The sequence below is a fragment of the Vigna radiata genome, chromosome 9 (assembly GCF_000741045.1).
Source record: "Vigna radiata var. radiata cultivar VC1973A chromosome 9, Vradiata_ver6, whole genome shotgun sequence".
In the NCBI taxonomy this organism is placed as follows: Eukaryota; Viridiplantae; Streptophyta; class Magnoliopsida; order Fabales; family Fabaceae; genus Vigna; species Vigna radiata.
In genome coordinates, this window is record NC_028359.1 from 3,555,108 (window position 1) to 3,581,542 (window position 26,435).

The 26,435-nt window shown below is 32.9% G+C and overlaps 4 protein-coding genes across 4 annotated transcripts; 2 read left to right on the forward strand and 2 right to left on the reverse strand.

Moving 5' to 3' along the window:
• Positions 1–690: 690 nt before the first annotated feature.
• On the forward strand, positions 691–8,748 carry LOC106773856 (tobamovirus multiplication protein 1-like). Its single transcript, XM_014660613.2, has 12 exons — positions 691–1,080; positions 1,439–1,529; positions 1,619–1,671; positions 2,314–2,406; positions 2,496–2,567; positions 2,677–2,761; positions 4,793–4,838; positions 4,913–4,976; positions 5,109–5,162; positions 5,247–5,324; positions 6,150–8,566; positions 8,653–8,748. The coding sequence occupies exons 1-11, from the start codon at positions 916–918 to the stop codon at positions 6,240–6,242; spliced, it is 894 nt and encodes a 297-aa protein (XP_014516099.1). The 5' UTR covers positions 691–915; the 3' UTR covers positions 6,243–8,566; positions 8,653–8,748.
• Positions 6,753–8,558, reverse strand: LOC106773116 (uncharacterized mitochondrial protein AtMg00810-like). Its single transcript, XM_014659806.1, has 4 exons — positions 8,387–8,558; positions 7,495–7,670; positions 7,317–7,451; positions 6,753–6,845 (listed from the first exon to the last, which is right to left on the reverse strand). The coding sequence occupies exons 1-4, from the start codon at positions 8,556–8,558 to the stop codon at positions 6,753–6,755; spliced, it is 576 nt and encodes a 191-aa protein (XP_014515292.1).
• A 6,664-nt stretch (positions 8,749–15,412) lies between the features above and the next one.
• LOC106773581 (pathogenesis-related protein 2-like) lies at positions 15,413–16,359 on the reverse strand. The gene is made up of 2 exons (XM_014660287.2): positions 16,043–16,359; positions 15,413–15,953 (listed from the first exon to the last, which is right to left on the reverse strand). The coding sequence occupies exons 1-2, from the start codon at positions 16,221–16,223 to the stop codon at positions 15,667–15,669; spliced, it is 468 nt and encodes a 155-aa protein (XP_014515773.1). The 5' UTR covers positions 16,224–16,359; the 3' UTR covers positions 15,413–15,666.
• Positions 16,360–25,068: 8,709 nt separating this feature from the next.
• LOC106773674 (pathogenesis-related protein 2-like) lies at positions 25,069–25,877 on the forward strand. The gene is made up of 2 exons (XM_014660405.2): positions 25,069–25,338; positions 25,428–25,877. The coding sequence occupies exons 1-2, from the start codon at positions 25,158–25,160 to the stop codon at positions 25,712–25,714; spliced, it is 468 nt and encodes a 155-aa protein (XP_014515891.1). The 5' UTR covers positions 25,069–25,157; the 3' UTR covers positions 25,715–25,877.
• Positions 25,878–26,435: the final 558 nt, after the last annotated feature.

Consider the following 26,435-nt stretch of genomic DNA (forward strand, 5'->3'; position numbering starts at 1 on the left):
AAATCAATTTATTAGACACTTATAAATAAAATGAAATAAATATTAAAATAAATTTCAATTAAAAAGAATATGTATTGTTATACTATTTAGTTTAAAAATTAGTATAATTCAGTTTAAAATTAATATAGTTACTAGTTCAGTTCAGTTTATATTGTAGTTTTGTTAAAATAAGTGTACTTTACAATTTAGTTTATAATTCAGTTAGTGTAATTTACAATTCAGTTAATAGTCTAGTTCAGTTAATACAGTTTACAGTTCAGCTAATGGTTCAGTTAGTGTAGTTTACAATTCAGTTAATAGTTTAGTTCAGTTCATACTGTAATTTAGTACAATTTAGTATAGTTCAGTTCAGTTTGATAAAACAAAAAACAGTTTAGTTCAGTTTGTCTGAACTATTTTCCAGTTCAGTTCAGTTTTTAGCAGTGCAGTAAAGTTTAGTTCGATTTGCCCCTCCTATTGTTTTCATATCTAAATAAAATAAATACATAATTTTAAATAGTAAAAACGAACAATAACAAAATTAATTTATAAAAAAATTTATTTAGTAGGTAGTTTTTATTTCTTCTCTCAGTAGTTTATTTACTGAAGGAATAAGTCAACCGAGACATGTATCTTTGCACTGGTTGATCCGAGGAAAATGATAAAGTCAAGTAAAAATATAAATCCTTTTACGTGACAAGCCAAAAGTTGTTGTTACCAATCTCACATCAAATCAATCACGTCTCATCTTCGTCTGATCCCTTCTCAGAAACCAAACCAAAGCATGTCTCCTGCATATGCCACCACTCTACAGTAACACCACCCACTTACGTGTGCAGTTCGGACCTTGCCACGTGGCATTCTATTAGCTTTTCGTGGAGTGTACCGAAAAAAACTTTCCGTGTTATTAACTCGTTCGTCATTCTCAATCCTATTATGGCATTTGGACTCAGAACGAAGAGCTTTGGGTTCTTAGAAGGAGAGCCTGAGTTTTTGAATGCATTTCAATGGTGGAATCAGATTGATGACTCGGATCAATGGCAGAGAGGCACTTACTATGCCCTTTGTGTCGCTTATACGTTGGTCTCCTTTATTGCCCTGGTTAGAAAAAGGCTCAACTTTTTTCAGTTTTTTTATTTTTAATCACTTTTTCGTTTTTTTTTACTACACAACTGACACCCCGTTTCGTCAAATCTCAATAAGATTTAAACTTTAACCCCTGAGCAGATTTTTATGATCCAACACTGATGTTTCTCTATGAGGGTCATTGTTTTACAACCCCTATGAACCAGTTAACTCTGAATGCGTAGGTTTTCTTCATGCAGAATGTGAATGATTGTCTTTTGCTGCTTGAGATGTGAATTGTGTGGGAACTTGGTAAAATATGAGCTTGTAGCTTTTTGTGCCCAAGCCAGATTTTTGCAAAGGAAGCCATAATCGTAACCTGTTTATTTCTCAGGTACAACTGGTGCGAATTCAATTGAGGGCACCTGGAGATGGGTGGGCAATGCAGAAGGTTTTCCACATGTTGAACTTTGTTGTCAATGGATGTATGTCAGTTGTGAATAGTGTATAAACAGCTCTGTTAGCTTATTTTGTTTTTATTTTTATGCTTGATGAATCCATATTACGCTTGCAGCGAGGGCTGTTGTTTTCGGTTTATACAAAAGTGATTTTGCAATAAGAGCAAAGGTATTATTCTAATCTTAAATCTCAACACTGTAATTTAAGCATTAATCCCACTTCATTTATTGCTTTTGTTGGTAGGTTAGGGAAGTAGGATTAAAGTAGAGCACATCGTGTCTTTTGCTAAGCTTGGATTTTGAATGAATGAGTTTACAATGGAAGATGGATTATGAAAATAGTTAGTTTCATCGAGATTTTTTAATTTTGTCTGTTGATAAATATCATGACCAAAGAGTTTTCAGTCAATTGTATTTTCTTGTCCCGTTTTAAGAAGTCCATTACATGTTTTTAGTATCTACTATGACTTATAAAACAAGTTCAATTAGTGTGTAGTCCAAGATCATAATCAGCTATGGTCAGGTCCAACTGTGGCCTGCTTTTTTTTACTCTTCATTGTAAATTGAAAAACTTAGTTACTAGTTACATGGAGTTTGGTCTTAAACACATGATGATCCATGGCGTAGGACCGTGCAATAAATAACAAACCAGTTTATAAGAAAATTTGCTGAATTACAAATTTACTGCCCTTCTGCTAGGCTTTCATCTATCTGTCGTTTTCTTCAACCTTTATTTTTCTTTTGTCCATTCAGCTTATCCCCTTAATTGTTTCTGTTCATGTTCTGACATATTATCACATTACGTTTATAGTTACTAGAGCAGATGTTAATGGAGCTTCCTGGTCTTCTGTTTTTTTCTACGTGTACATTGCTTGTCTTGTTCTGGGCTGAGATATATAACGAGGTATGTTTACTTTCTTTTGGAAGAACTACATTAACAGTCATTATTTTATGGTAAATTATATTACCTTTATCTGTCTCGAATGTATTCAGGGAAGAGGTGAACCCTCACAGAAACTTAGGCCTGCTTATGCTATTATCAATGGTTTTATTTACTTGGTACAGGCAAGTGCACAATCTTGATTTCCTTGTATACCATTCTAGTCCTTAAAATAAGAATTCTTACTAGTATATGTAATGATTTTATTTTAATCATCTCGCCTGATAATAATAGATCTGCCTCTGGATTTACACGTGGATTTACACGATTGCAAGCAAAACTGCTACAGGCTTGGAAGCTGCAGAATTCTTCCTTTCAGGTTATTTCTATCAACATGACTTTAGTTGATGACTTTTTTGTGTCTATTTAATTTTCATCTTGCCCTCAAATAATGTTGTTGGAATTCCTCTTCGAGGAAACATTTCTCCTAAGAATCACATCTCTTTATCCATCTTTTTACATAAAGAGTGAATAATCACAACTTTATAGGAACGATGAAGGGATTTTTCATCTCCTATAGGGAGAGTATTTCATTCTATTCAATCCTTTCAATCTTCTTAAAAGAAGAAAGACAAATCTTTTACTCAAATACTTTTACATAGTGCCCTTATTTTGCCCTCATCCAAGAGGGAATTTCCTGAAGTTTTAATTCCGAAGTTCTCGGAATATGGGGATACGATGAGAAGGGCTACTAATCTCATGAACATCTCACCTTCAAATAATGATTGAGAAGAGATACCGATAAAGTATGATATAGAAAGAGAACCTTTTGTGAGTATCTTTGAGTGTAAAAGTTTTCTTCATATACTCAGAGATGAACTTTGGTTTCGAGTTATGAGTCTCTTCAGAGAAGAGAATTGCTCGAAGCAAATATATGCTATGTTTGAGGTTCAAACAGTTCAAGATATCTGGGAAGCCAAATTTTAAGGTAGTTCGAGACAAAATATGTCAGATGAAAGGGAAACTTCACAGCTTTGAAGAAGCCATTAAGATCAATGACAAATGGTTGCATGCTCATGAATGAAGAAATTCAATCCTTGAAGGAGAACTAGTCCCATGATTTGCGGTATTTCCAAAAGAGAACGACATGGACATCGGATTGCCAAAAGAAAGAAAACATTGACATTACAAATTGTTGTTAATATAGAGCACAGATTGTTGTGAAGGGTTATTAAGACAGATTTTGAAGAGACTTTTTTTTACTAGTAGTGAGGATGACATCTTTTAGTGCTAAACTAAACTTGGAGATTGAAGAACTTGATGTTGAAACTAATTTCCCACACGGAAACATGGAAGAAGAAATACACATGGAGCAAGTTAACCATCTATTAGTGCTAAACTAAACTTGGAGGATTACATCTCAAGAAGGATTTGAGCAAGTCTTTTGCCATGAAAGATTGGTACAAAGCCATATATTGCTTATGTTCTAAGATAATAAATTCTTATCAATTCCTAGAAGCTATGAAATATACCATATATTGCTTATGTTCTTAGAGAATAGATTCTCATCAAATCCTAGAAGCTATGAATGGACACAAGGGTATCTAAGATAAGAGGAACTACTAAAAGGAGTTTGTATTTTGCCAATGGAAATTCCACGCTCAAGATTTAGATATGGCAATGGATACCAAGGTATCTAAGAGGAACTACCAAAAGGAGTTTGTATATTGTTAATGGAAATTCCACGCTCATTGGATATTAAGATTTAAATATGGCCAAAGATGTTTATTCCAGAAAATCTATATTAGGTTATTTTATTACTTTTGAAGAAAAATGCATTTCTACAATAGAAGTGTGCTAAGAAATGCCATGGATGAAGAATTTCCTAAGCTAAATGGACACAATCGATATGATTATGAGGTGAATTGTGATAATTGAAGTACAGTCTATCTAACCATATTCCATTCACGCTCTAAACACATTATATCATTGGATATGAGAAGCTTTGAAGATAGAAAAGATCAATACAAACGTTAATTCGTTTGAGATAAGGACCAAGAAAATGCCAATCTAGAAGTATTAGACATTGGATATGAGAAGCTATTGGTGCGAAGAAAGGTGGTTCCTTTTTCACATATTTGGTGAGAATTGAGAAATGCTCATACAAGATGGGAGATTCTTCAAGAGATTCCTTAAGAAATAGAAAATATTTGTATGCTTACTCTTATTCTTAATTTTTGCTTCTGCATAGTGCTTATTTTGCATTCGCAAACAGAGGAATTTATTCTGCAAATCCCAACTAACACCCTTAAAATAGAAACTGGAGAATATGTAAATCGATTATTGCTACTAAGAAACTTCATGTTTAGTTGTTTGGTATTGTGACCTTTGCTTTAATGTTCTTTTGCAGTTATATCATTCTTTGCTCTTCTTGGATTTTTGTTCTACGGTGGAAGGTAAGCTAACTAAGATGTTGTCTTTCAGATGACACAATCCTTTGTTGTACACTAACCTTTTCAGCATGGCGTAGGTTGCTTTTCGAGTTGAGGCGTTTCCCTATTGAATCTAGAGGCCGTCTAAAGAAACTTTACAAGGTTTGTTTTTCTAAAGTATTTGTTGCTTCAGGCTTTTCAACCTTAGAGAGAAATATATACTTAAATTGTGTGAGGTAAAAACTGTATGCTTTAAAGCTATTGCTGTTTGTGACTAACGTTTCACCATGGCAGGTTGGGTCTGCTACTAGCATTTGTTGCACTTGTTTTCTGATAAGATGTGCTTTGGTGAGTTCCTTCCCATTTAAAGCTACTGTATTTATTTGATGTTATTGTTTTCTTGCATGATGTTTGTTTTCACCTTTGATGTAGCTTGCATTTTCTGGATTTAGTAAGAATACAGATCTTGATGTCTTGAACCATCCCATTCTTAACTTGGTTTACTATTTGGTAAGTCAACTTCTTGTATTTCTTAGCCAGGAAATCATGTTTAATTGTTGCATTAAATTTCTCTACTAAACCAATTACTATAGAAAAAAGGGCAAATCCTAACCGGTGGGCACAAGTTAAGGAGTAAAAATAGAAACTTTTCACACATCGTAAAATGCAAATGCTAACCAGGGGGAAACTTGTTAAAAGGACTAAAAATCTTAACTAGTGAGTACTTATTGAGTTGTAAACAATGGAAACTTTTCATTAGTGTCATTAATGGTCCTCAATTGTGATTTTCAATTCATTCCTTATATGAATTTTAATAAAAGAAAAAGCTGAACTTTAAATAGTTCACTAACTGTTAGCATAACCCAACAAAAAAGGACAAAAGTCCTAGCCAGTGGACACCTATTATGGTGTAAACAAAGTATTCTTTCATTAGAAAGTATGATTAATTCCCCTCTTTTCAATGCATTTCTAATATAAATTTTAGCAAAATCTTTTTATTTTGAATTTTCTGACTGCTAGCAAGACCAAAAAAGTGTTTCTTGACCACCTTATGATTTAAGATTATTATTCTATTATTATAATTATTTAAATGTTTAAGTGCATACTTTCTATGATATGATTTGAGATCATATACACCTAACAATGCATTTAATTTAGTAGCATCAAATCAAAGTGTCACATGACACCCTGCAAGAACATAATATTTTTGACAGCCTAAACAGACCAGAAGGATTTCATATGATAAATACAAATAAAAACATTTGCTTAAAATTCCCTTGTATTCTGATTCTCAACCTGAATGGTTCTTTCTCCCTGGATTGTTCTGTACTGCAGATGGTAGAGATTGTTCCCTCAGTGTTGGTGCTCTTCGTATTGCGAAAGCTGCCCCGAAGACGAGTTTCTGATCAGTACCACCCCATTAGATGAGTTGTGCATTTAACTCAATATCTGTTCCTTTTTGCTTTTTTTTTTTCTACATATCTTCAGTCTGAGATGGTCCATAACTGTTTTTGTTTTTCTTTTCTGTGTATCTTCGGTCTGAGGTGGTCCATACCTATTTTGTATATTCATAATTTCATTTTATTCAATTAATGTTGTTTATTCTCCAAACTACATCTCTTTTCTATTTCTGTTTTTCTAAAGTGAAAACTGTTGAATCTGAAGATAAAAAGACTCTAAATGTGCTATGTGAGAGAATGATTTTTTTAATGCAGAAGAGTTGGCTTATATAAGCTTTACATGACAGGAAAAATAAACTGCAACAGACCCACTATCTAATGGCTACTAAAGTGGAATAAAAAACTCAACTATCTCCTAAATAATAGGACAATCTAACAGCTCTTTAACACTGGAGTTTTATTAACTGACACAATTAATTGACACGTAAATAATAATTTGACTAACGTTCCCTCCCTAAGCTACATGCCTCTATTGCATTTAGCTTACTTTAGTGACTTTCATAACTTCAAGCATGCTTCGTATCCTTTCAAATTGATCAAGTTTCAGAGGTTTGGTCATAATGTCTGCTACCTGTTTATTTGAACACTGGAGCTTTATTAACTGACACACATAAATTAACTGACACACGTAAATAATAATTTGGCTAACATTCCCTCCGTAAGCTACATGCCTCTGTTGCATTTAGCTTACTTAAGTGACTTTCATAACTCCAAGCATGCTTCGTATCCTTTTAAATTGATCAAGTTTCAGAGGTTTGGTCATAATGTCTGCTACCTGTTTATTTGAACTACAGTATGCTAGGCTGACTACTTGATCATTCACCAAGTCTCTGAGAAAGTGGAATCTCACTGCAATATGTTTGCTTCTTCCGTGAAAAACAGGATGTTTTGACAGTTGGATAATAGAGTCGTTGTCACATAATATTTTGGCGTCCTTCTTTTCTTTCGAACCCAGGTGTTCTAAGATTCTTTTGAACCAGATACATTGACATGCACAAAGAGCTGCAACGATATATTTGGCCTCCGTAGTGGACAAACTTACAACAGGTTGCTTTCTCGAAGCCCATGAGACAGTTGTAGACCCAATTATGAATACTGAGCCAGATGTGCTTGTTCTATCATCTAAATCTCCTGCATAATCACTGTCACTATAGGCTATGAGATCACTTTTACCATCCTTTTTATAAAATAAGCCATGCTCGGTGGTCCCCTTAAGATACCTTAAGAGTCTTTTGGTTGTTGTCCACCTTTGGGTTAGCCATGAACTTGCTTATTAGATTTACACCAAACATCAAATCTGGTCGAGTTACTTTCAAGTACATGAGACTTCCAATTACTTGTCTGAATTTAGTTGCATCTACTACAACACCATTTTCATCCTTTGAAAGCATGGTACCTGGAATAATAAGTTTCCTTACAGGATTACTATCTACCATGTTGAATTTAGCTAGAACCTCACGGGCATATCTTCTTTGACAAATAAAAATCCTAGCATTACTTTGTATGACTTCTACTCTGAGAAAGTATTTCATTTTTCCCGAATCAGTCATGTCAAATTCAAGCATCATTGAACTTTTGAATTCCTCACACATGTTCCTACTGTTCCCAGTAAAGATTAAATCATCAACATAAAGGCTAACTATTAAAATATTACCATTATCCTTTTTGGTGAATAACGTGTGTTCACTGGAGCATCTTTCAAACTATTCCTTTGCAAAATAGGCTTCAATTTTGCTATACCATGCTCTTGGTGCTTGTTTAAGCCCGTATAATGCTTTCTTTAACCTGTATACTTGATCTTTTTTGCTTTCTTGATGAAATCTGCAGGCTGTTGGACAAATACTTCTTCTTAGAGGTCACTGTGTAGGAATGCGCTTTTTACACCTAGTTGAAACACTTCCCATGCACTTTGAGCTGCCGAAGCTAATAATGCCTTCACACTGTCAAGTCTAGCTACCGGTGCAAATACTTCTATGTAATCTATTCATATTTTTGGGCATAACCTTTGGCCACTAATTTGGCCTTATGCTTTTCAATATTGCCACTTTTGTTGAATTTCGTCTTAAAAATCCATTTAACTCCAATTGGTGTAACACCTTTAGAAAGAACAACAAGCTCCTAAGTGTTGTTCCTTTCGAGCCATCTCTGTATCCATTGCTTCCCTCCACCGCTTGCTTTTACATGCTTCTTCGAAGGAATATGGATCATCAATGTCAGTTGCTATCATTGCCATGAGGTTTTCTTCTTCGGCTTCTGTTGATAGATTGGTTTCAAAATCAGCCATCCGTGCAGGTTGTTTCCTAATCTTATTGTTCTTCTTTCACTTGTTCTTGTTGCCCTCTCTTCAACTTGATTATCCGTTGTTTCATGTTGTACAGGTTCTGTGTCTTCTTGTTCTGCCTCGGGTTCTGTGTCCTCTTGTTCTGCCTCGGGTTTTGTGTCCTCTTGTTCTCCCTCGTTTTCCTTGTCTTCCCAATCAAGGATATTTGCATTATCTTTTTCTAAATGTTCGTGCCAATTCCAGCTTTTCTCTTCTTCAAATACTACATCTCTACTCACAATGACTTTCTTTAAGATGGGGTCATATAGTCTGTAGGCTTTGGACTCATCACTAACACCCAAGAAGACACATTTTTTGCTTTTGTTGTCTAGCTTACTTCTTTTCTGATATGGAATATGAGTGTGTGCTATACAGCCAAATATTCGAAAGATGGAATTTCATATTAAATTCTTTCAAATCTTCGCACATCACCGGGTGATAGAAAGAATGTTTATCTTGCAAATCATGGCATTTCATTGCTAGCAATTCCCTCAAAACAAACATTATTTCATTCTTCAATCCATCTGTACAAATTAGTTTAAACAGTAAATTACTTAGAAGTGAACAGAGCCTAAGGAAGTCCTATGACAATTTTGACCATATTGATAAAATCATGCACAGTCTTCCTAGACGATAGAGAACATAAGTTATTGCTCTCTGAATAGTGAAAAATCTCGATGGTATGAGTCGAAGGAGCTGGTCAAAATTCTAAAGGTACATAAGCTCGAACTTCAACAAGATGACTTAATCAAAAAAGAGAAAAACGTTGCTCTTAAAGCCATCAAAAGGACACCTACCAAAGCTCTCAAAACTGATTAATCTAAGGAGTTTGATGATGAACACGGCTCCATGGATGAAAACGAGGAACAAGATTCATATTAAGAAAGCTTCACTCAATATGGAAGAGAAAAAGAGGCACAATGTTTAAGGGTAGACACACCAGGTCTAACACACATAACAAACAAAAGGACATACAACTGGAAGATTCAGTTCTTTGCTATGAGTGCAACAAACCTGGCCACATCAAATTTGAGTGTCTCGTGCTTGAAAAGATGAATAAAAGGATAGTTGGTCAAACGTGGTTGTTGTTAGTTGTAGATAGTTTGATATATTGGTTTTAAGGGNAGGGTGGTGATGGAATCCTTCTTTTGCTGATTGGGATTTAAGGCTCCATCCTAAGCAAGGAGAAGCCATAGTCTAAGAAAAAAAACAAAGATAGAATGTAATTATGTATACAGAGTCAACACCTCTACCAATAAGGAATCAAGTAAAGTAATCGGTTGAACGCGGTCTAGGTAGAAGTCTTACTATTCCTACGTTGTGCAGGAAATTATGTACACAGAGTCAACACCTCTACCAATAAGGAACCAAGTAAAGTAATTGGTTGAATGCGGTCCCAGATGCGATAAGAAAAAAGTGTTGAGGAGCCCCTAAGAGGATCCAGACACGTCCAACGAAGACGAAGAAGCAAAAGTATGCCTTGTAGTAGAAAATGTTGAAAGCACATTAAATTATTCTAATGACAAGATATGCTTGATGATAAAAAGGAAAAATCCGTCATGGTACCTGGATAGTGGCTGCTCACGACACATGATGAAAAAGGGTGTATGTTCCTAAGCCTGAGGAGCAAGAAATGAGGATCAATCACCTTCGGAGGAAACCAAAAAGGAAAAATTATCGAAATTGGAAAGATAGGTACAAACCTCTTCCCTCCTATTGATAACGTTTTATTAGTAAATGGCCTAAAACATAATCTATTGAGCATAAGTTAATATTGTAATGGTGGATACAATGTTGTATTTGAAAAAGGCCATTATAAAGTCTTAGATAATAGTAGTTTATTAGTATTTAATATTAATTTAAAAGGCAAGGTAACTTGTACAAAATAAATCTAAATGAATTACAATCTGAAAGCGTTTCCTGTCTGGTATTTATGAAAGATGAGACAATATCATGACATAATAAGAGTGGACAAGCAAGTATGAGATTAATCTCAAAGCTACAACGTCATGACCTCGTAAGAGGGTTGTCAGAAGTATATTCAATGATACAATCTTATGTAATGCTTGCATGAAAGACAAATAAGTAAAGGAATCTTTCAAGAGAAAAAAAAATCCAACTAAGCAACCTCTTAAGTTGCTTCATATAAATTTGTTTGGACCTAAAAGAATTGTCTATGAGTGGTGAGTGCTATGAACTTGTAGTAGTAGATGATTTCTCTAGATGGATATGGTACTATTTTTTATTCACAAGGATGAGACGTGTGATTCCTTATGTAAACTCTATAAGAGGATAAAAAACGAAAAGAGTTTGAAAATTATCTTTATCCAAAGTGACTATGGAAGAGAATTTGAAAATGAGATTTTTCAAAACTTTTGTGAAAACTCTAGCATTAAGCATAATTTCTCAACTCCAAGGACTCCACAATAAAATGGAGTCGTTGAGAGGAAAAAAAAAAGTCTTTAAAAGAAATGGCTAGGATTATGTTGAATGATTTTAACTTTTCCAAGCACTTATGGGCATAAACAGGTAACATCGTATGCTACTTTCAAAATAGAGTTTATATCAAGCCAACTGTCAATAAAACACCAAATTGTGGAAGGATAAAAGACCCAACATCTACTACTTTCATCCTTTTGGATGTCATTGCTTCATACTAAACATCAAAGATAGTTTAGGGAAATTTGACTCTAGGAGTGATGAAAGAATCATGCTTGGCTATTTAGAAACCTCAAGAGCGTTTAGAGTCTGCAACTCTAGAACCTTAAATGTAAAGGACGTCAACCTACAACTCTAGAACCTTAAAAGTAGAGGAAGTCATTCATGTAAAGTTTAACCATTAACCTGACCTAAACAAGTCAGAGCTAGACAATTCCTTCTAAAAATTGCAGACAAACAACATATCATTTAAAGTGGAAAACACATCTACATCATCGAAAATACTCAACGATTCAAAAGAGCCTCAATATGAGAAATTATCCAAGGATAAACCTGAAGAAAGGAGGGAACCCAACAGTCTACATCATCTAATACTCAAGAACAACCTTCTACTATCCTTCAGAGAAAATCATAGGAAGTTTGAACGAGAATGTAAGAACAAGGTCGTATCACAAACAACCTTCTACTACCCTTATCTCTCAAATAAAGCCATCAAATGTCAATCAAGCTCTAGAAGATAATTCATTGGTAGAAGCTATGAAGGAAGAGCTCGATCAATTCAGAAAAATGATATATGGGAACTTGTATAGTTACCCTAGGGAAACTATGTTGTTGGAGCTAAATAGGTATATCGCAACAAGCTCGCTGAGGACGAAAAAGTGATTCGAAACAAAGCAAAATTAGTTGCAAAAGGCTACTCACAACAAAAAGGCATTGACTTCACTGAAATTTATGCTCTAGTAGAAAGGTTAGAAGTCATTCACATTCTTTTGTCATTTGCGATGCTCAACAAGATTAGACTATATCAAATGGACGTCAAAAGAGAATTTCTAAATGATGATATTAAGGAAGAAGTGTATTTGGACCAACTTTCGAGTTTTGAATGTCTAATCAACCCTACACATGTCTTCAGACTTAAGAAAGCTCTATATGGATTAAAACAAGCCCTCAAAGCTTGGTACGAGAGGTTAAGTCTCTTCCTTATCAAGAATGGTTTTACAGGAGGGCAAGTAGACACCACTTATTCATGAAGATTGTCAACCAAGATTTCATCATAATTTAAATATATGTTGATGACATTATCTTTGGTATTACCAATGAGGATATTTGTCAAGACTTCTCCACCATAATGTAAGATGAATTTGAAATGAGCATGATGGGTGAACTATAATTCTTTCTTGAACTACAAATCAAGCAAGAAACAGTCACAATATATATTCATCAGACCAAATATATAAGGAGCTGCTTAAGAAGTTCAAAATGGATGAAGCAAAGGAGATGAATACTCCAATGCATCCAACAACTAGCATATAGGGCTAGATGAAAGCTTAATAAAAAGTGGACAAATTACTTATCGTCAAATGATAGGTTGACTTTTGTATTTCATTATGTCTAGACCTGGCATAATGTTCAGTGTTTGTCTTTGTGTGAGATTTTAATCAGATCCTAGAGAAAATAATCTCAATGTTGTTAAGTGGACCTTTCGCTATCTGATAAGAGAAACCAATCTCGGCCTATGCTACAAAGGAAGCGAAAGCTTCAAATTAGAAGGCTATTGCGATGCTGACTATGTCAAAGACAAAGTTGAAAGCCAAAACACAAGTGGAGACTGTCACTTCATCGAAGGAAGCCTTTTTCTCGTGGTTGAGTAAGAAGAAAAATACAATTATGTAGAAGATATATATATATATATATATATATATATATATATATATATATATTTGTGTGTGTGTGTCGTTTATTGGTGCTCATAACTACTATGGATCAAAAATCAAGTAGAAGACTATAACTATTTCAAGAAAAAGATCCCTATCTACTATGATAATAATACAACTATTAGTTTATCTTAAAATCCTACATTTAATTCACGCGCAAAACATATTAAGGTCAAGCATCATTTCATACGTGATTATCTTAACAAGGATACCGTGAATTTACAATACGTAAACATTATAGATCAATTAACTGACGTAACATTTCTAATTCTAGGGTATCACGAGTTTACAAAAACTAAATATTTTTAAACTTTTCTTACAATGCGGAAACATATTTTTCAAAAACCTTATCTTTTAAACATGCATAATTTATTCAAAACATATAATAGTTCCAAAAGCCTTGTCCAATTATATTATTCCAAAAATAATTAAAATAACTAAGGAAACAAAATAACTACAATTACATTGTTTCAAAAGTCTATACCAAAAGAACTTTTTAAGGAAACCCAAACATTTCCTTTGTCATCTCATGAATCTATCATGCCTCTGGAATATCTGCAATATCATTTGCTCACATATAACACATTATACTATCATCATCGATAATATCATTTACAAACGCACAAATACAAACACATATGGGGTAAGCTACTGATGAAAAAATAATAATAGCAAGATATAAACATACTGATTACATCAACAATAATAAAACAACCCATACATAGTAGTAATAACAATAAGATTCCTAATCCTCTAACATAAACAATTCAATCATAAGGAAATACTCGATCTTTGATCCTCGACCCTTGATCTCTAACCCTTGATGTCATCACTAACATCTCATACATAGACCCTTGGTCTATCCACTCATTACCGCCTAAGCTAACTACTTACTATAACCATTATAGTAACACCGCTATCAACATAACATCACCTAGAGCATTTGAAAGACCATGATTATCATCATAGATACACTACCATCACAACTATCCCAGTCATAAACAACACCATAAGCATCACCATACCATAAACACCACAATGGAAAGAGTCTGTCTCACTCTTGTACCCAACCTCACTGATTATAGTCGCTCCTACAACCCACCTGTAGCCTCCCCATCAACACATTTGTAACCTCCCCTACAAATCATCTGTAGCCTCCCTTACAGATACATTTGAGTAGTCCCGCAATCTAGCTAAGAAATATGTAGTCTTGCCACACAAGGACAAGGAACACACATTCACCCCCACACAAGGAAGGCTCAATACCTGAACAACCTTTCCAATGTACATAAGGTAAAAGGAAGGCTCAATACCCGAACAATCATTTCAATGTCTACGTTCATTCTTCATCAAAACACACTGTTTCTAGTAAAAATACTCTAGGATAATTGATGATAATAAGTGATAATCGATTATTTTCGAAACATACACACATACATAAAATGCTCCATGATAATCGATTATCACTTAAGATACTTGAATATCTTAATGGTTCTACATAGCAAATTGTAGGGAGGTTTGACACACACACAGATCTCCACAATTGTAAATTGTCCTCTCTGGGCTAAGTCCTCACGGATTTGCTTTTGGTACCACTCTAAAAGACCTCTTACCAAGGGAGGTATCTTATGTATATATAAACTCATGTCCATCTATTGTTTATGTGGACTCTGTTTGTATCCTAACACAAATCACCAGAATTCATCACTCATGAAGGGATAATCGATTATCATCCCATATAATCGATTATTCCCGCGAATATTTACATTCCTAGACTAAAACCTAAGGTCTAAACCCCATGTATCAATCCCAAATCATGTGAAAACTTGTTTAAGACATCACACATGCATTCCATCATTACATACTAAACCACTCAAACGCGTACTTTACATCCCTTGATTCATCCAATCCCATGACTCAAAAACACCTTTTATCACTATATATATATATACACACACACACACACACGAGAGTTTACTATTAAGGTGTTGTTAAAAAAAAATAGGAAAAAGTTTCTTTAACAACTCTTTTTTTATAATTTTTTAACAATGTATACGTGGTAATTTGTGATTGATCCGTTTCAAATATGTTTTTTAAAATAAATTCAAACAGACCAATAAAATAGTAACACATATCCTCTTGTCAAAAAATTGTTAAAATAGTTGTTAAAATATCAGGATAAAAAAAAAAAATATTAATGAAGTAGAAAAGCAAAGGAAACCAATTCAAGATTAAATGTAGTGCAAAATTGTTGGTATCTAAAAACATTCGGGTTCGAGGAAAAATGGATGGTTCCTGCCATTCCTTAGCCTTCTAGGACGCAAAGAAGTTCTGTTCAAAACGAATTGCAAAGTTTCTTAGATTGCCTTGAAGCTACATGCATTGGTCATTGCAGCCAAGGCATAATTTAGTTAAATTTGTTTTCATTTACAAAGCAATCAAATGTATCAACTTTCTTCTCATCCAATTCATTCTTTAAGACAAACAACAACTTCAAACTTATATGCAAATATGCATTCCTTTATTATAATTCATAGATGAAGAGAGATATACAAAGATATCAGCTCTCGCTGTGAGAGGCCAAAGCAAATAAGAAAAACAATCTTACATTATAAACGAACTTAACTTAAAGCATACACTCCACACAATAAAACTCAGTATGTAATATCATAAGGTCCTTGCTGATAACTTGGAAGAATTCAAGCATTGGCCAAAAGGTAAGCCTCAATGACCTTGAAAAGAGCATCACTCTTGGCTTTACCAGCTTTGAGCTCATCTTCATTGGGTGAAGCATCTCCTTTGCTGTGATACTTTATGCTCAGCTTTACGACTGAGCCTCCGTTGGGGCCATCACTCAGTATGGTGTCGATGGTGATCTTTTCTGCAGTGTTTGGCAAAGCAGCACCTCCAACTATGCTGTAGCTGTATCCCAAGTTAGCCTCGTCTATTCCTTCTATTTTGTGCAACACAAACTTTGTCTCTCCATCTGCTCATTCGTTCACCACATTCACATATTAAATCACTTCATTTTATATGTAAACATTGAAAATGTAAAGAAAATGAAGAAATACGTACCCTCAAGGAAAGAGATCTTCTTGATGGTTCCGGGGCCTCCGTTGCCTTCAACGATTTCAACACTCTTGAAAGAATCAACAGCCTTTGGGACGATGTTGTCGGCGTCTTTGACAAGAGCCTTGTAAAGGATAGAAGGAGCCACGGGAGAAGTGGTTTGATCCTCGAATGTGAAAACAGCCATGATCAATATTCTAAATGAGATTGAAGAAAATGTTTGTTGTTGTACTGTGTTCTGTTGTGTTGTGTGTGATTCTTAGGGAGAGGAATGACATGTATTTATAAGGAAGCAATAGCACTCACTGCTTGAACCAACTCATTAGTTTAATTATTGTCTCATTTCATTCTTTACACTCTTAAATCAAATTCCTTTCTTTTAAGCAACTTTTGTATGAAGTACTTTAATCTTAACTCATAACTCATGACATGATATTTCTTTTAAACAACCTAAATCTTTATGTTTGCAAATACTGCAAAACATAACAAAAATAATCTTTATGTCTGTCTTCCCCCTATTTCAGTTTTGTATTTTTTTAATATTATTTGCTCTTGAATAATCTGTGTAATATTTTTAAATCTATTTTTCTTTATTTAATATTAAATAGGATTTATTTTATTTGTTTGTGAAGTGATGTAGAATCATTCAAATTCAAAGAAGAAGTTTCCTTCAAAAAGAAATGAATAAACAGGTTAAATGGCAGACACATCACGTTCAACCCTGGCGACTGCATGTGCATTGTATATTCAGGAATGAATAATTTTTTATATTAAATAAATCTGATTTTAGTCTGCGCTTTAAATAAACAAATGTTTCGATTTATAATAAATAATTTTGAATCATAAATTTGATTTAGGAATAATTATAATTTTCTGTCATAATTTTGAATCATATTTTTTCTCGTTAAAATGATTGACATAATGATTTTAAGCTTTATTATAATTTGATACATTTATTAAATATTTATGTTTTTTAAAAAAATATCAAGTGGTCATTAGTAAAATAAATATTTGATGCAGTTATTTTTAAATAATAAAATTACAATTAAACCATCAAAATCATATATGACTGATTAAAAAATCATGGTATCATTTGTAAATGCGTACTAAAAATTAGATTAACAAAGTCATAGAAAAATTGATAGTAAAAACTATATTTATTAAAGAAAAACGAGGATTAGATTTTAGAAATATTAAACAGTTCTTTTAGAATATTGATTTAAAATAAAAATATATATTTATAAAAATATAAAGCGATATTTGTTTACAAACAATTAAAATATTTAGTATGAAGTACTTTCACTAAACTGGTTATTATTAAAAACTGAAACTGGTTATTATTAAAAACTGAAAGTCCAATTTCTCCAACAATATCTACAAAACATTTTTTTCAAAAGAAAAGAAGTGTCTAGAAGGCGTCTTAAAAAAAGCACCAGAGTCTATCTGCATTCAGTCATATGAATAGTTTCATATTAGCCTTTTGTTTGATCGTAGAGAAGACCTAAAAAGCAGAAACTAAAAGTAAACAAGTTTTTAAAAACATGATTCAGGTATGTTTTTATTTTACATCTTATGAATTGTCTCATGGTCAAGAAATTAAAAACAACTATTAATAATTTTATTATATGAATGTATGGTCAGATTGGATGATTAACCTTTGTAAGACACTCTGAATAAATCATCATCGGATAGTCACAAAACCTAAATGATTGATTAATTGTGAAGATGATTAACTCAAATGTTGAGTAACTTAAGATGAAGTATCATTATGAACAATTGTAATTAGGTTGTTGTTAATAAAAAATTTTATTTCAAAATATATATATATATATATATATATATATATATATAAATAAGGTAAGAAAGTAGGTGATTATATATATTGTATTATTATTATCTAAATTGTCAATCGTTGAGTTAACTTTGATATTGTAGTGTCATTTACATATGTCTTTTAAACACTTTGGATGAACGATGGTAAGAAAATTTAAAGTAAAAAATAGTTTTTGGACTCTTTAGACGACCTTAACCATGCATTCGAAAAGATTAATCATATAAAAACATAATAAAAAGCTTATAGAAAGACCATATGTTTTCATACTATTTTTTTTTTATTTTAATTGTGAGAACTTAGAAAGTAGAGTATTAAGGTAGATAGGTGTTTTAAAATAATGACACCGACTATTTTATTTTAAAATAGGTCGATAATATAAATATAATTTCTCTCATTACTTAAAACCCAATTTATCTCTCTAGAATTCATTCTCTAAACTCTCTTTATCTTCTCTTTAGTTTTCTTACACTTCAATAATCTATTTGACGATCAGGAAATTTCTAGGAGATCACTACTGAGTTGTCTTCAATATCTGTCGATCAATTTCTACAATAGAGCAAGTAAGTTTCCATCATTTTTCTCTATCAATCTACGGTCTATGATCATGCGTATAAATATATCTCGCATGTATCAATTGAGTTTCTTCTTGGTTAATTTTGAGTCCTAAGATTTTAATTTCGATCATCATTTTGTAAATTGTAGGCTTATTCCTATAATTCTTTATGGTGGAAGCTTCGGGCAAGTGTTTTTAGAGCTGTTGTAGTTCCCCTAAGATAAGGAAAGCTAATTTTGTCTTTCATATGTGTAATAGGAAGTTTACAATCTGTTATTGATATGTTTATATGGTTTATGATAACTTAAATATTCTAATTTAGGTGAATAAGTGATTGTTATGCTTCATGATGTGTGGTTGCGTTTATATGTATGTATAAGTGTTGTGTGAGTGCATGTACATTGAAATTAGTATGGTAGTAAATTGTTGGGGCAAATCAACAAGTGTACCAAGTCGTTCAAGTAATATAAAATGGTAAGATCAAGTATCGTATCCTAGAGGACTCTCGGCACTAAATAGTCGTGTGATAGCAAGATTAATTAAGACTGAAATAAAAAAAAAAAAAAAGATCATTGGGTTTTGATGCAAAAACATAAAATTAAATATGAATGCAATTGATCAATAGCAAAGGAGCACAAAGATAAACGAATGTTGATTAATATGAGATGGGTATGTTGTTGGGGTTAGATTTCACCAAGTTCCCTCTCATGTATATGATAATTTTTCTTTATGCATTAATGCCAACGTCTCTCACTAAATTACCTAAACCCGATCCCTTGGTGAATAAGCCTGTCCCAAATTACTAGTTCATACAATTCCTAGCATTCCTGGTAATAAGATGTGAAGAACAAGAGATTAAGACGACCAAGACTTGAGCAATATAACCCTTAAGAGTAATTCAACAAGAACCTGAATTGTAAGGAACCTCCCGACACTCATGCAATTCATAAATCATGCTAATGAATGAGTTAAATACAACAAGCATTGAAACAGAAGAATCACTCTAACAATTAATGGAAAAACATATGAAAATAAGAATCAATTCAAATACATGAGAGTTTACAAGGTTACATCATCCCCCAACAACAAATAAAAATTAGTTCCCCATAGACATGGGGGAACTCTATGAACAATGGAAGAAAGAATGAGAGTGAAAGCCTAAGAATTGGGAAAAGAGTGTATTGTTATGCTCTTCTCTGCTAGAGATACAAAATCTAGATCCCTAGGGTCCTTTAAATAAGGTTAGAAACATGCAAAAACAATGTATGACCCAATAGAGTCAAAATAGAGCAGAAACAAGGCCTGATCAATGAAAGTCGACGCTTAGGCGTCCAAGGACACCGCCTGGGCGGTGAGAGCACCTCATGTAAGGCTCGAACCTTCAGTTTGGCCACCCAAGCGGCCAGGGAGGGCGCCTGGGTGGCAGAAGTCAATTCTACTCGCTTGTGCCTTCATTCTGGGCTCCCGGGCTTCGTGTTGTTCCTCTTTTTAGTGCTTTTTTAGACCCTTTTGAGCTCCATCTTCTTGGCTCTTCATCTCTGCTTTCAGTATTACTTTAGTCTTTGTCAAAATAAGGGGAATTAGTCATAAAATCATTAAAATCAACCTCAACTCTCTTATTCACACAATTTATTGAAAAAGTATGAGTCCAAGCAAGTTTCTAAGTGAAAAAGGGTGGTTTTATTATCAAAATCATATCACAAATAACGGTGTTTTAAACCATTATCATAAATGCAAAACTATGTTGAAAATGATATTAACGAAGAGAAATGGTTGAGTTACTAGTTGGTGGTTTAAATTGATGAGTGTTAGTATGTCAATTTTTGAAATAATGACTGTAAAGAGAAATCTACAGTTTAGTAAAAGTTATAGGACCTAATATAACTGGTTTAAGTCCGAAAATAGTTATATTATGAAGTTAGATTGAGAAAGAGCAATTGAGTTCATTTTCTAGTTGTTGTTTTAGATTAAAATTAGGGGTTTTAATTGGTGAGTTTTTGAGGGAATGGTGGCTTGAGAAAAGTAGAAGTATGAATATTGTTTTGAGGTCATTTAGAACTTGTTGAGACTTTAAACCAGTAAAATCTGGTGTATTATGCAATAAAGGGATTGTTAGGGTGTGTTTGCATGATTTTGGTCTAAATAAGGGGTTTTGAGTAGTGAATTTCTAAAGGAGTGGGTCTGGGTTGAATTGGAAAGTTTAGGGTTTATTGTTGAGTCATTTAAAACTTGTTTATGTAGTGAAATGAATGTTAAAAGTGGTGTAAATGAGTTTGAGTAGCTTAAAGAGCTTAATTTAGTTTAGAGTGATAAATTGGAGTTATAGTGGTGTTTCCAGGGGTTTCTTAGTGATTATAAGGTCCTAGGAAGTAGTAGAAGTTGGGGATGAAGTGTCCAAGGTCAAAGAAAAAGAGGTATTGCAACTGCCATGAGGCTGAGCGCCAACTCTCAGGTTGCAGGGCGTTGAGCGCCAACTTGGGTGCCAGATCTTAGGTTGCAGCGCGTTGAGCGCCAGTTTGGGCGTTGAACGCCAATCAACAGGGTTTTTACCAAGTTGGTTTTAAATGTTTTGTGATACTTGATTTGGTTGTTTTTATTCTTTTGTGGATGTTTCATGGTTTCCTATGTTTGGATACAATGTGTCATGAGGTTATCAAATTGAGAATGAAATATTGTGAATGAGAATTCCAAGGAGGAATCTCTTATCGGTGGTTTCATGTGGGATTAGAATAAATTGTAACAAGCCGATATAGAGGTTATCTTGGCACTCTAATGATCATTCATGCTCAATTAGAAAGTGATGAGTCATGTCGTGAAAGGAGCAGGAGGTCCTAGCTTGGGGGCCTTTCTTCATGGTAGCAAAGGGCGTTTTTTTAGAACTAACCTTGTGTGACAGCTTTGAGTGGGTCACTTGTTCCATCACACAGGTGCATAACCTTCCATGACTCAACATTTGTACTATATTGTAAAGGGTTTGGCCAAAGTCTGAGTCAGTAAGCGTGAATGGGAATGATGTTCTACTGATTGTGTGCTTGAACTTGTATGATGAATTTACCTTAACATGCATACTCATTTTACAATTAGTTCACCCTTCTTGTATGTTTCTTGGTTGTTTGTTCTATGTGTTATTCTCTTGGATGATGATCATTTAGTAGGTGTAAGCAGCTTAATGATGTGACGGTTGAACAAACATTAGGCGGTGAGAATTCTGAAGTGTAGTAAATTTAGTATTTTATTTTCCTTAGTGTTTATCATTTCATTGGTGATTTTTGAGACACCATTCTTGTACATAGTTTTGTTACTTATACTTCTTGTATATAAAGTTAATGTATAGTTACTTTGGATGATTGTATAAATGGCTTTATACAATTAGTTAACTAATTTATCTTATTGACTATGTGATGTTTCCTTTATGGGTTAAATAATGTATTTGAGATGTTACATTAATCAATATCCTAATAGATTTATTAACATTAATCTTTTAATTTTTCTTGAATGAGAGAACTTCTTTTTCTCTTCAAAATGATATCTCCTATAGATTTTTTAATATATAATAAGATTATAAATATATCTTTTTGAATACGGACTTGTTAATATGATCTTTGTAAAAGAATCTTTAATTTTTTCTCCTTTAACTATCAATTTAAAAACACATAACATTTATTTAGTAGATAAAATACTTTTTTAGAGTATTACATAGCATTATAAACACCTACAAGTAAAATTTGATGACATTTTGTTATTTACACAAACAATGTTAATACATTGTTAACAGTACCATAGTAAATACTGAAAACTGTTATTTCAATTGTATAAGAATGAAATTAATATTACCTCCAGCAAAAATCACAATAAAAATTAATATATAACTTATATATTTAAATATTTATTTAACAAAAAAATTTAAAATTTAAAGCTTATTTTAAGTATGTGAGAACTTATAAGAGTATACTTTAAGTGTTTTAAAATAGTGAGAATCTATTCTATTAATGATAAAAAGCTTTTATATAAAAAAAAGTTTATAAAAGAGTCTCATTTCTTAAGAACACTTTATTTTTTTAAAACTTCTTCTTTAAAAGTTTTTTTCTTTCTTTCTCTAAGATTTTTTACTATCTCTTTCTTATTTTAAAGATTGGAATATGTAAGACTTTTTCTTGCGACGAGCTCATTAAGATCAATCAATTGATTTCTTCTTTGGGATAACTTGGTTTTCAATCCTTTTTCTCGTCTTCTGTGTGTAATTTGGTTGTATGTGGGGTTTTTTTGTTCGTATGTATTTTTGTGTTGTGTTTCTTGAATCTTTTTCAATTAGTGTATTTATTGACATGGTCAGATCGTTTGGATGTTGTCTTTAGGTGTCGAAAGGAGATACTCTGAGTTAAATGATGTTTTGGCTTGTTAAGTCTTGATCAATCTTGTCAAGATAAGGGAAATTAATTACTTCAGTGTGCATGAGTTTGAAAAATATAATATTTTTGCATGTTAATTGAATTCAATTGGTGTGTATGTTGAATTGAATTATATAATTTTAAAGATTTGCTCGTATTTGATTGTTGTTTAGGTATGACTCAGAGAACTTAGGATCTAAGAAATTGAGCAAATTGATATAAGTTTTAATGTGTAAAAACTATTTTGAACCAACTCACCGAGAAATGAGTACCAATTTGAACCATTGATTACGTCCAAGTTCACTTAAAATCACAAAATGTGGTTGTTGTCAACTGGTATTAGTGTTGTCAAAATGGGCCACCCAACCAACTCGGCTTGACTCACCACGTGTTGGCTACTTAGTGAGCCAACCCAACCCGACTCATTTATTAGCAAGCCAAAAAAATTCAAACTTGACCCGGTCCACTACGAATTGATGGGTTAAACGAGTTGGCTCACTTGAATTAATTACATTTTATTTAAAATCCAAAAAAATTACAATTTTTATATAATTCAAATTTAAATAATTTCACTCTAAAATGATGTTAAACTCTAAATACAATTCAAAATAAAAAACATTAATATACAACTCAAATGTAATCCAAAAGGAAACCCGAAAAGCAAATAAATAAGTTTATAATATTTATAATTTTTGTGTCATTTATCAATTTATAATATTAGAGTTTTGAATGGATAAATTTATAATATTGTGCTCTCTTGAAACATCATTTTCTTTATTCTCATTTATAATACAATAAAAAATGTTAACTAATAATATTGAAACATAAAATAAAAAATAATCAAATTAAAATAGGTGGGTTGGTGAGCCAACCCTGTTCACCATGGTTTCAACCCGAGTGAACCCGGTTGAAAATTTATCCATATAAAAAAATTTCATTTTTTTCAAACCCAACCCGACTCAAACCCATGGTGGGCCGGGTTGGCCCGCGGGTTCCAACCCATTTTGACAACACTAATTGGTATAGTGTTAAGTGGTGATATACTAATGTTGACTACCAACTTCGTTTGAGAACATTTTAGGTCCAATAATTGCACTATAAAGTGTTGTTGAGCAACCATTTTTGCAAGAAGAATGAAGCCGAGCGTTAGATTTAATGTTGAGCGCCAACGCCAAGAGTGTTCTTGGGAAAAGTTTGGCGACCTTTGAGTTCAATTTGAATGTTGGGTTTATTTTTTCCTATTTAGCATATTTATATCGATTTAAATGAACTTTAGGTATGATTGTGAGTATAATAGTGTTTTATTGAGATGATGATGTTGTTGTGAATATGTGGTGGTGATTGTTGAAGTTTGAAGGAGAAATTCCATGTGGTGAGATATCATTGTGATAATCTTTATGTTTATGATTTTATAGAGTATAAATACTACTACAGATGCATACTTATATTGAAGTCCTAATTCAAATGTATGTATCCGAAAAATTGAGTATAGTGTTAATGTTTGTGTGAATATAAGTGTGATGTGTTGTATTTTTTTATTTTGTTTATATATATGGAATAATTTAAATAATTCAGGAAAGTATTTTGGTTCACTAGTTTACTCAGTTTATTTCTATGTTTTGTTGTTATTTTGTGATGATCACTTCTTTATTGAGAAGTGAGGATGCCATGCACTTATTTTGAAAGTTTTTTTTTTTCAATGTTTGGTATGAGTTATTTTTGTTTTGAAAAACCTTTCATGTATATTTGTGTGTGTATATTATATTATGATAATGGTATATTATATTAATATTATGTGTTTTTAACTATTTTATTTGCTTTATTAATTTTATGATATTTTATTTAATAACTTAATACAATGAATAAGTTATAAACTAAAATAATAATTATAATAACAATGTAATGTTTATAAATATTAAATTGTGGGAAGTCGAAAAGCACGAGACAGAATTAACGTAGTTCCCTCTCAAATTATCTATTACCACATCTACAGCAAACAGTCGCCATCGTTGAACTCAAGATTGACGTGTATACAACTTATCTTCTTTGAATTTGAAAGGTTCTCAATCGCAATATTTGACAAACACTAGAAAATATAAAAATAAGAAAGAATAATGCTTGATGACATACTATCTCTAAGAATATTGTTTATTTAGAGAGAAAATATAATATGGGTAAACAAAGAACGAATGAATAGTCTAATAATCTTATATCATAGAAACAAACACAGTGATATCATTGTGCTTATAAATAGAGGTTTCTCATCTGCTAAACTCACACAGCAAACATCTCCTTCTATTCTCCTATTTTATATTCTCTTCTGTTTCGTTATCTCATTTAGAATCCATGGCTGTTTTCACATTCGAGGATCAAACCACTTCTCCCGTGGCTCCTTCTATCCTTTACAAGGCTCTTGTCAAAGACGCCGACAACATCGTCCCAAAGGCTGTTGATTCCTTCAAGAGTGTTGAAATCGTTGAGGGCAACGGTGGCCCTGGAACCATCAAGAAGATCTCTTTCCTTGAGGGTACGTATTTCTTCATTTTCTTTACATTTTCAATGTTTACATATAAAATGAAGTGATTTAATATGTGAATGTGGTGAACGAATGAGCAGATGGGGAGACAAAGTTTGTGTTGCACAAAATAGAAGGAATAGACGAGGCTAACTTGGGATACAGCTACAGCATAGTTGGAGGTGCTGCTTTGCCAAACACTGCAGAAAAGATTACCATCGACACCATACTGAGTGATGGCCCCAACGGAGGCTCAGTCGTAAAGCTGAGCATAAAATATCACAGCAAAGGAGAAGCTTCACCCAATGAAGATGAGCTCAAAGCTGGTAAAGCCAAGAGTGATGCTCTTTTCAAAGTCATTGAGGCTTACCTTTTGGCCAATCCTTAGATTATTGCCAACGTTCTTAATTATCTAAAACTTTGCTTTCAGTGTGTTACACAGTGTTTCCTTTCTTATTTTTGTTTTGTCCTATTGGGAAAGGCTTTCGATATCTTTTGTGTATCCCAGTTCATCAATAAATTATAATAAATCAAACCAAAATTTAAACCTTTTTTTGTGTGTTAAAGCATTAGTTTAATTTAATTTTGTTTAGTACCTTGAATTGAGACTGTGTAGGAATATTTTATATAGTATAAGCAATATGGATTTGATTACTAACATGTATAAAAATCTATTACACCAACACTAATCATAAGGTATATTAGTTTCTAACCCAAATCATATTAAAAAATATTCTACAGAAATTGTACAAATTAATTTCTCTTAACAAATTTAAACCAGTTAAGTTCATGATTAAATGTTAGGATGTAGGACTTAATTTTATTTTCATTATTTTATAAAATTAAAAATTGGTTCACTGAGTTCTAGAAAACTTGACAACTCTCCCCTCCGTCCACTTTGACTGTTTGTCGTCACAGTCTCAAGCTGTTTTTGTCATCTTCTTTAGGCAGCTTTTTTTTCCGTCTTAAAATATAGAATTTAGAATGTAATTTTTTATTTATTTTGAATTATACATGTACGGTAGTATACTTCCAACGGCCTGAGGAACCGAACGGCATTAACGGGCCAACAGCCCACCATAGCGCCACAATCTTATTGGGCTCAAAGC

What these genes read in the sequence shown, in the direction of transcription:
- LOC106773856 (XM_014660613.2), top strand. Translation starts at nt 916, where the DNA reads ATGGCATTTGGACTCAGAACGAAGAGCTTTGGGTTCTTAGAAGGAGAG. An exon ending in ATTTTGCAATAAGAGCAAAG is followed by an intron (nt 1,672 to 2,313) that starts GTATTATTCTAA and finishes TTACGTTTATAG; the next exon opens with TTACTAGAGCAGATGTTAAT. An exon ending in GTCTAAAGAAACTTTACAAG is followed by an intron (nt 4,977 to 5,108) that starts GTTTGTTTTTCT and finishes TCACCATGGCAG; the next exon opens with GTTGGGTCTGCTACTAGCAT.
- LOC106773116 (XM_014659806.1), bottom strand. Translation starts at nt 8,558, where the DNA reads ATGGCTGATTTTGAAACCAATCTATCAACAGAAGCCGAAGAAGAAAAC. An exon ending in GGAACAACACTTAGGAGCTT is followed by an intron (nt 7,671 to 8,386) that starts GTTGTTCTTTCT and finishes TTATTATTCCAG; the next exon opens with GTACCATGCTTTCAAAGGAT. An exon ending in CTTCGAGAAAGCAACCTGTT is followed by an intron (nt 6,846 to 7,316) that starts GTAAGTTTGTCC and finishes TCAAATAAACAG; the next exon opens with GTAGCAGACATTATGACCAA.
- LOC106773581 (XM_014660287.2), bottom strand. Translation starts at nt 16,223, where the DNA reads ATGGCTGTTTTCACATTCGAGGATCAAACCACTTCTCCCGTGGCTCCT. An exon ending in GAAGATCTCTTTCCTTGAGG is followed by an intron (nt 15,954 to 16,042) that starts GTACGTATTTCT and finishes ACGAATGAGCAG; the next exon opens with ATGGAGAGACAAAGTTTGTG.
- LOC106773674 (XM_014660405.2), top strand. Translation starts at nt 25,158, where the DNA reads ATGGCTGTTTTCACATTCGAGGATCAAACCACTTCTCCCGTGGCTCCT. An exon ending in GAAGATCTCTTTCCTTGAGG is followed by an intron (nt 25,339 to 25,427) that starts GTACGTATTTCT and finishes ACGAATGAGCAG; the next exon opens with ATGGGGAGACAAAGTTTGTG.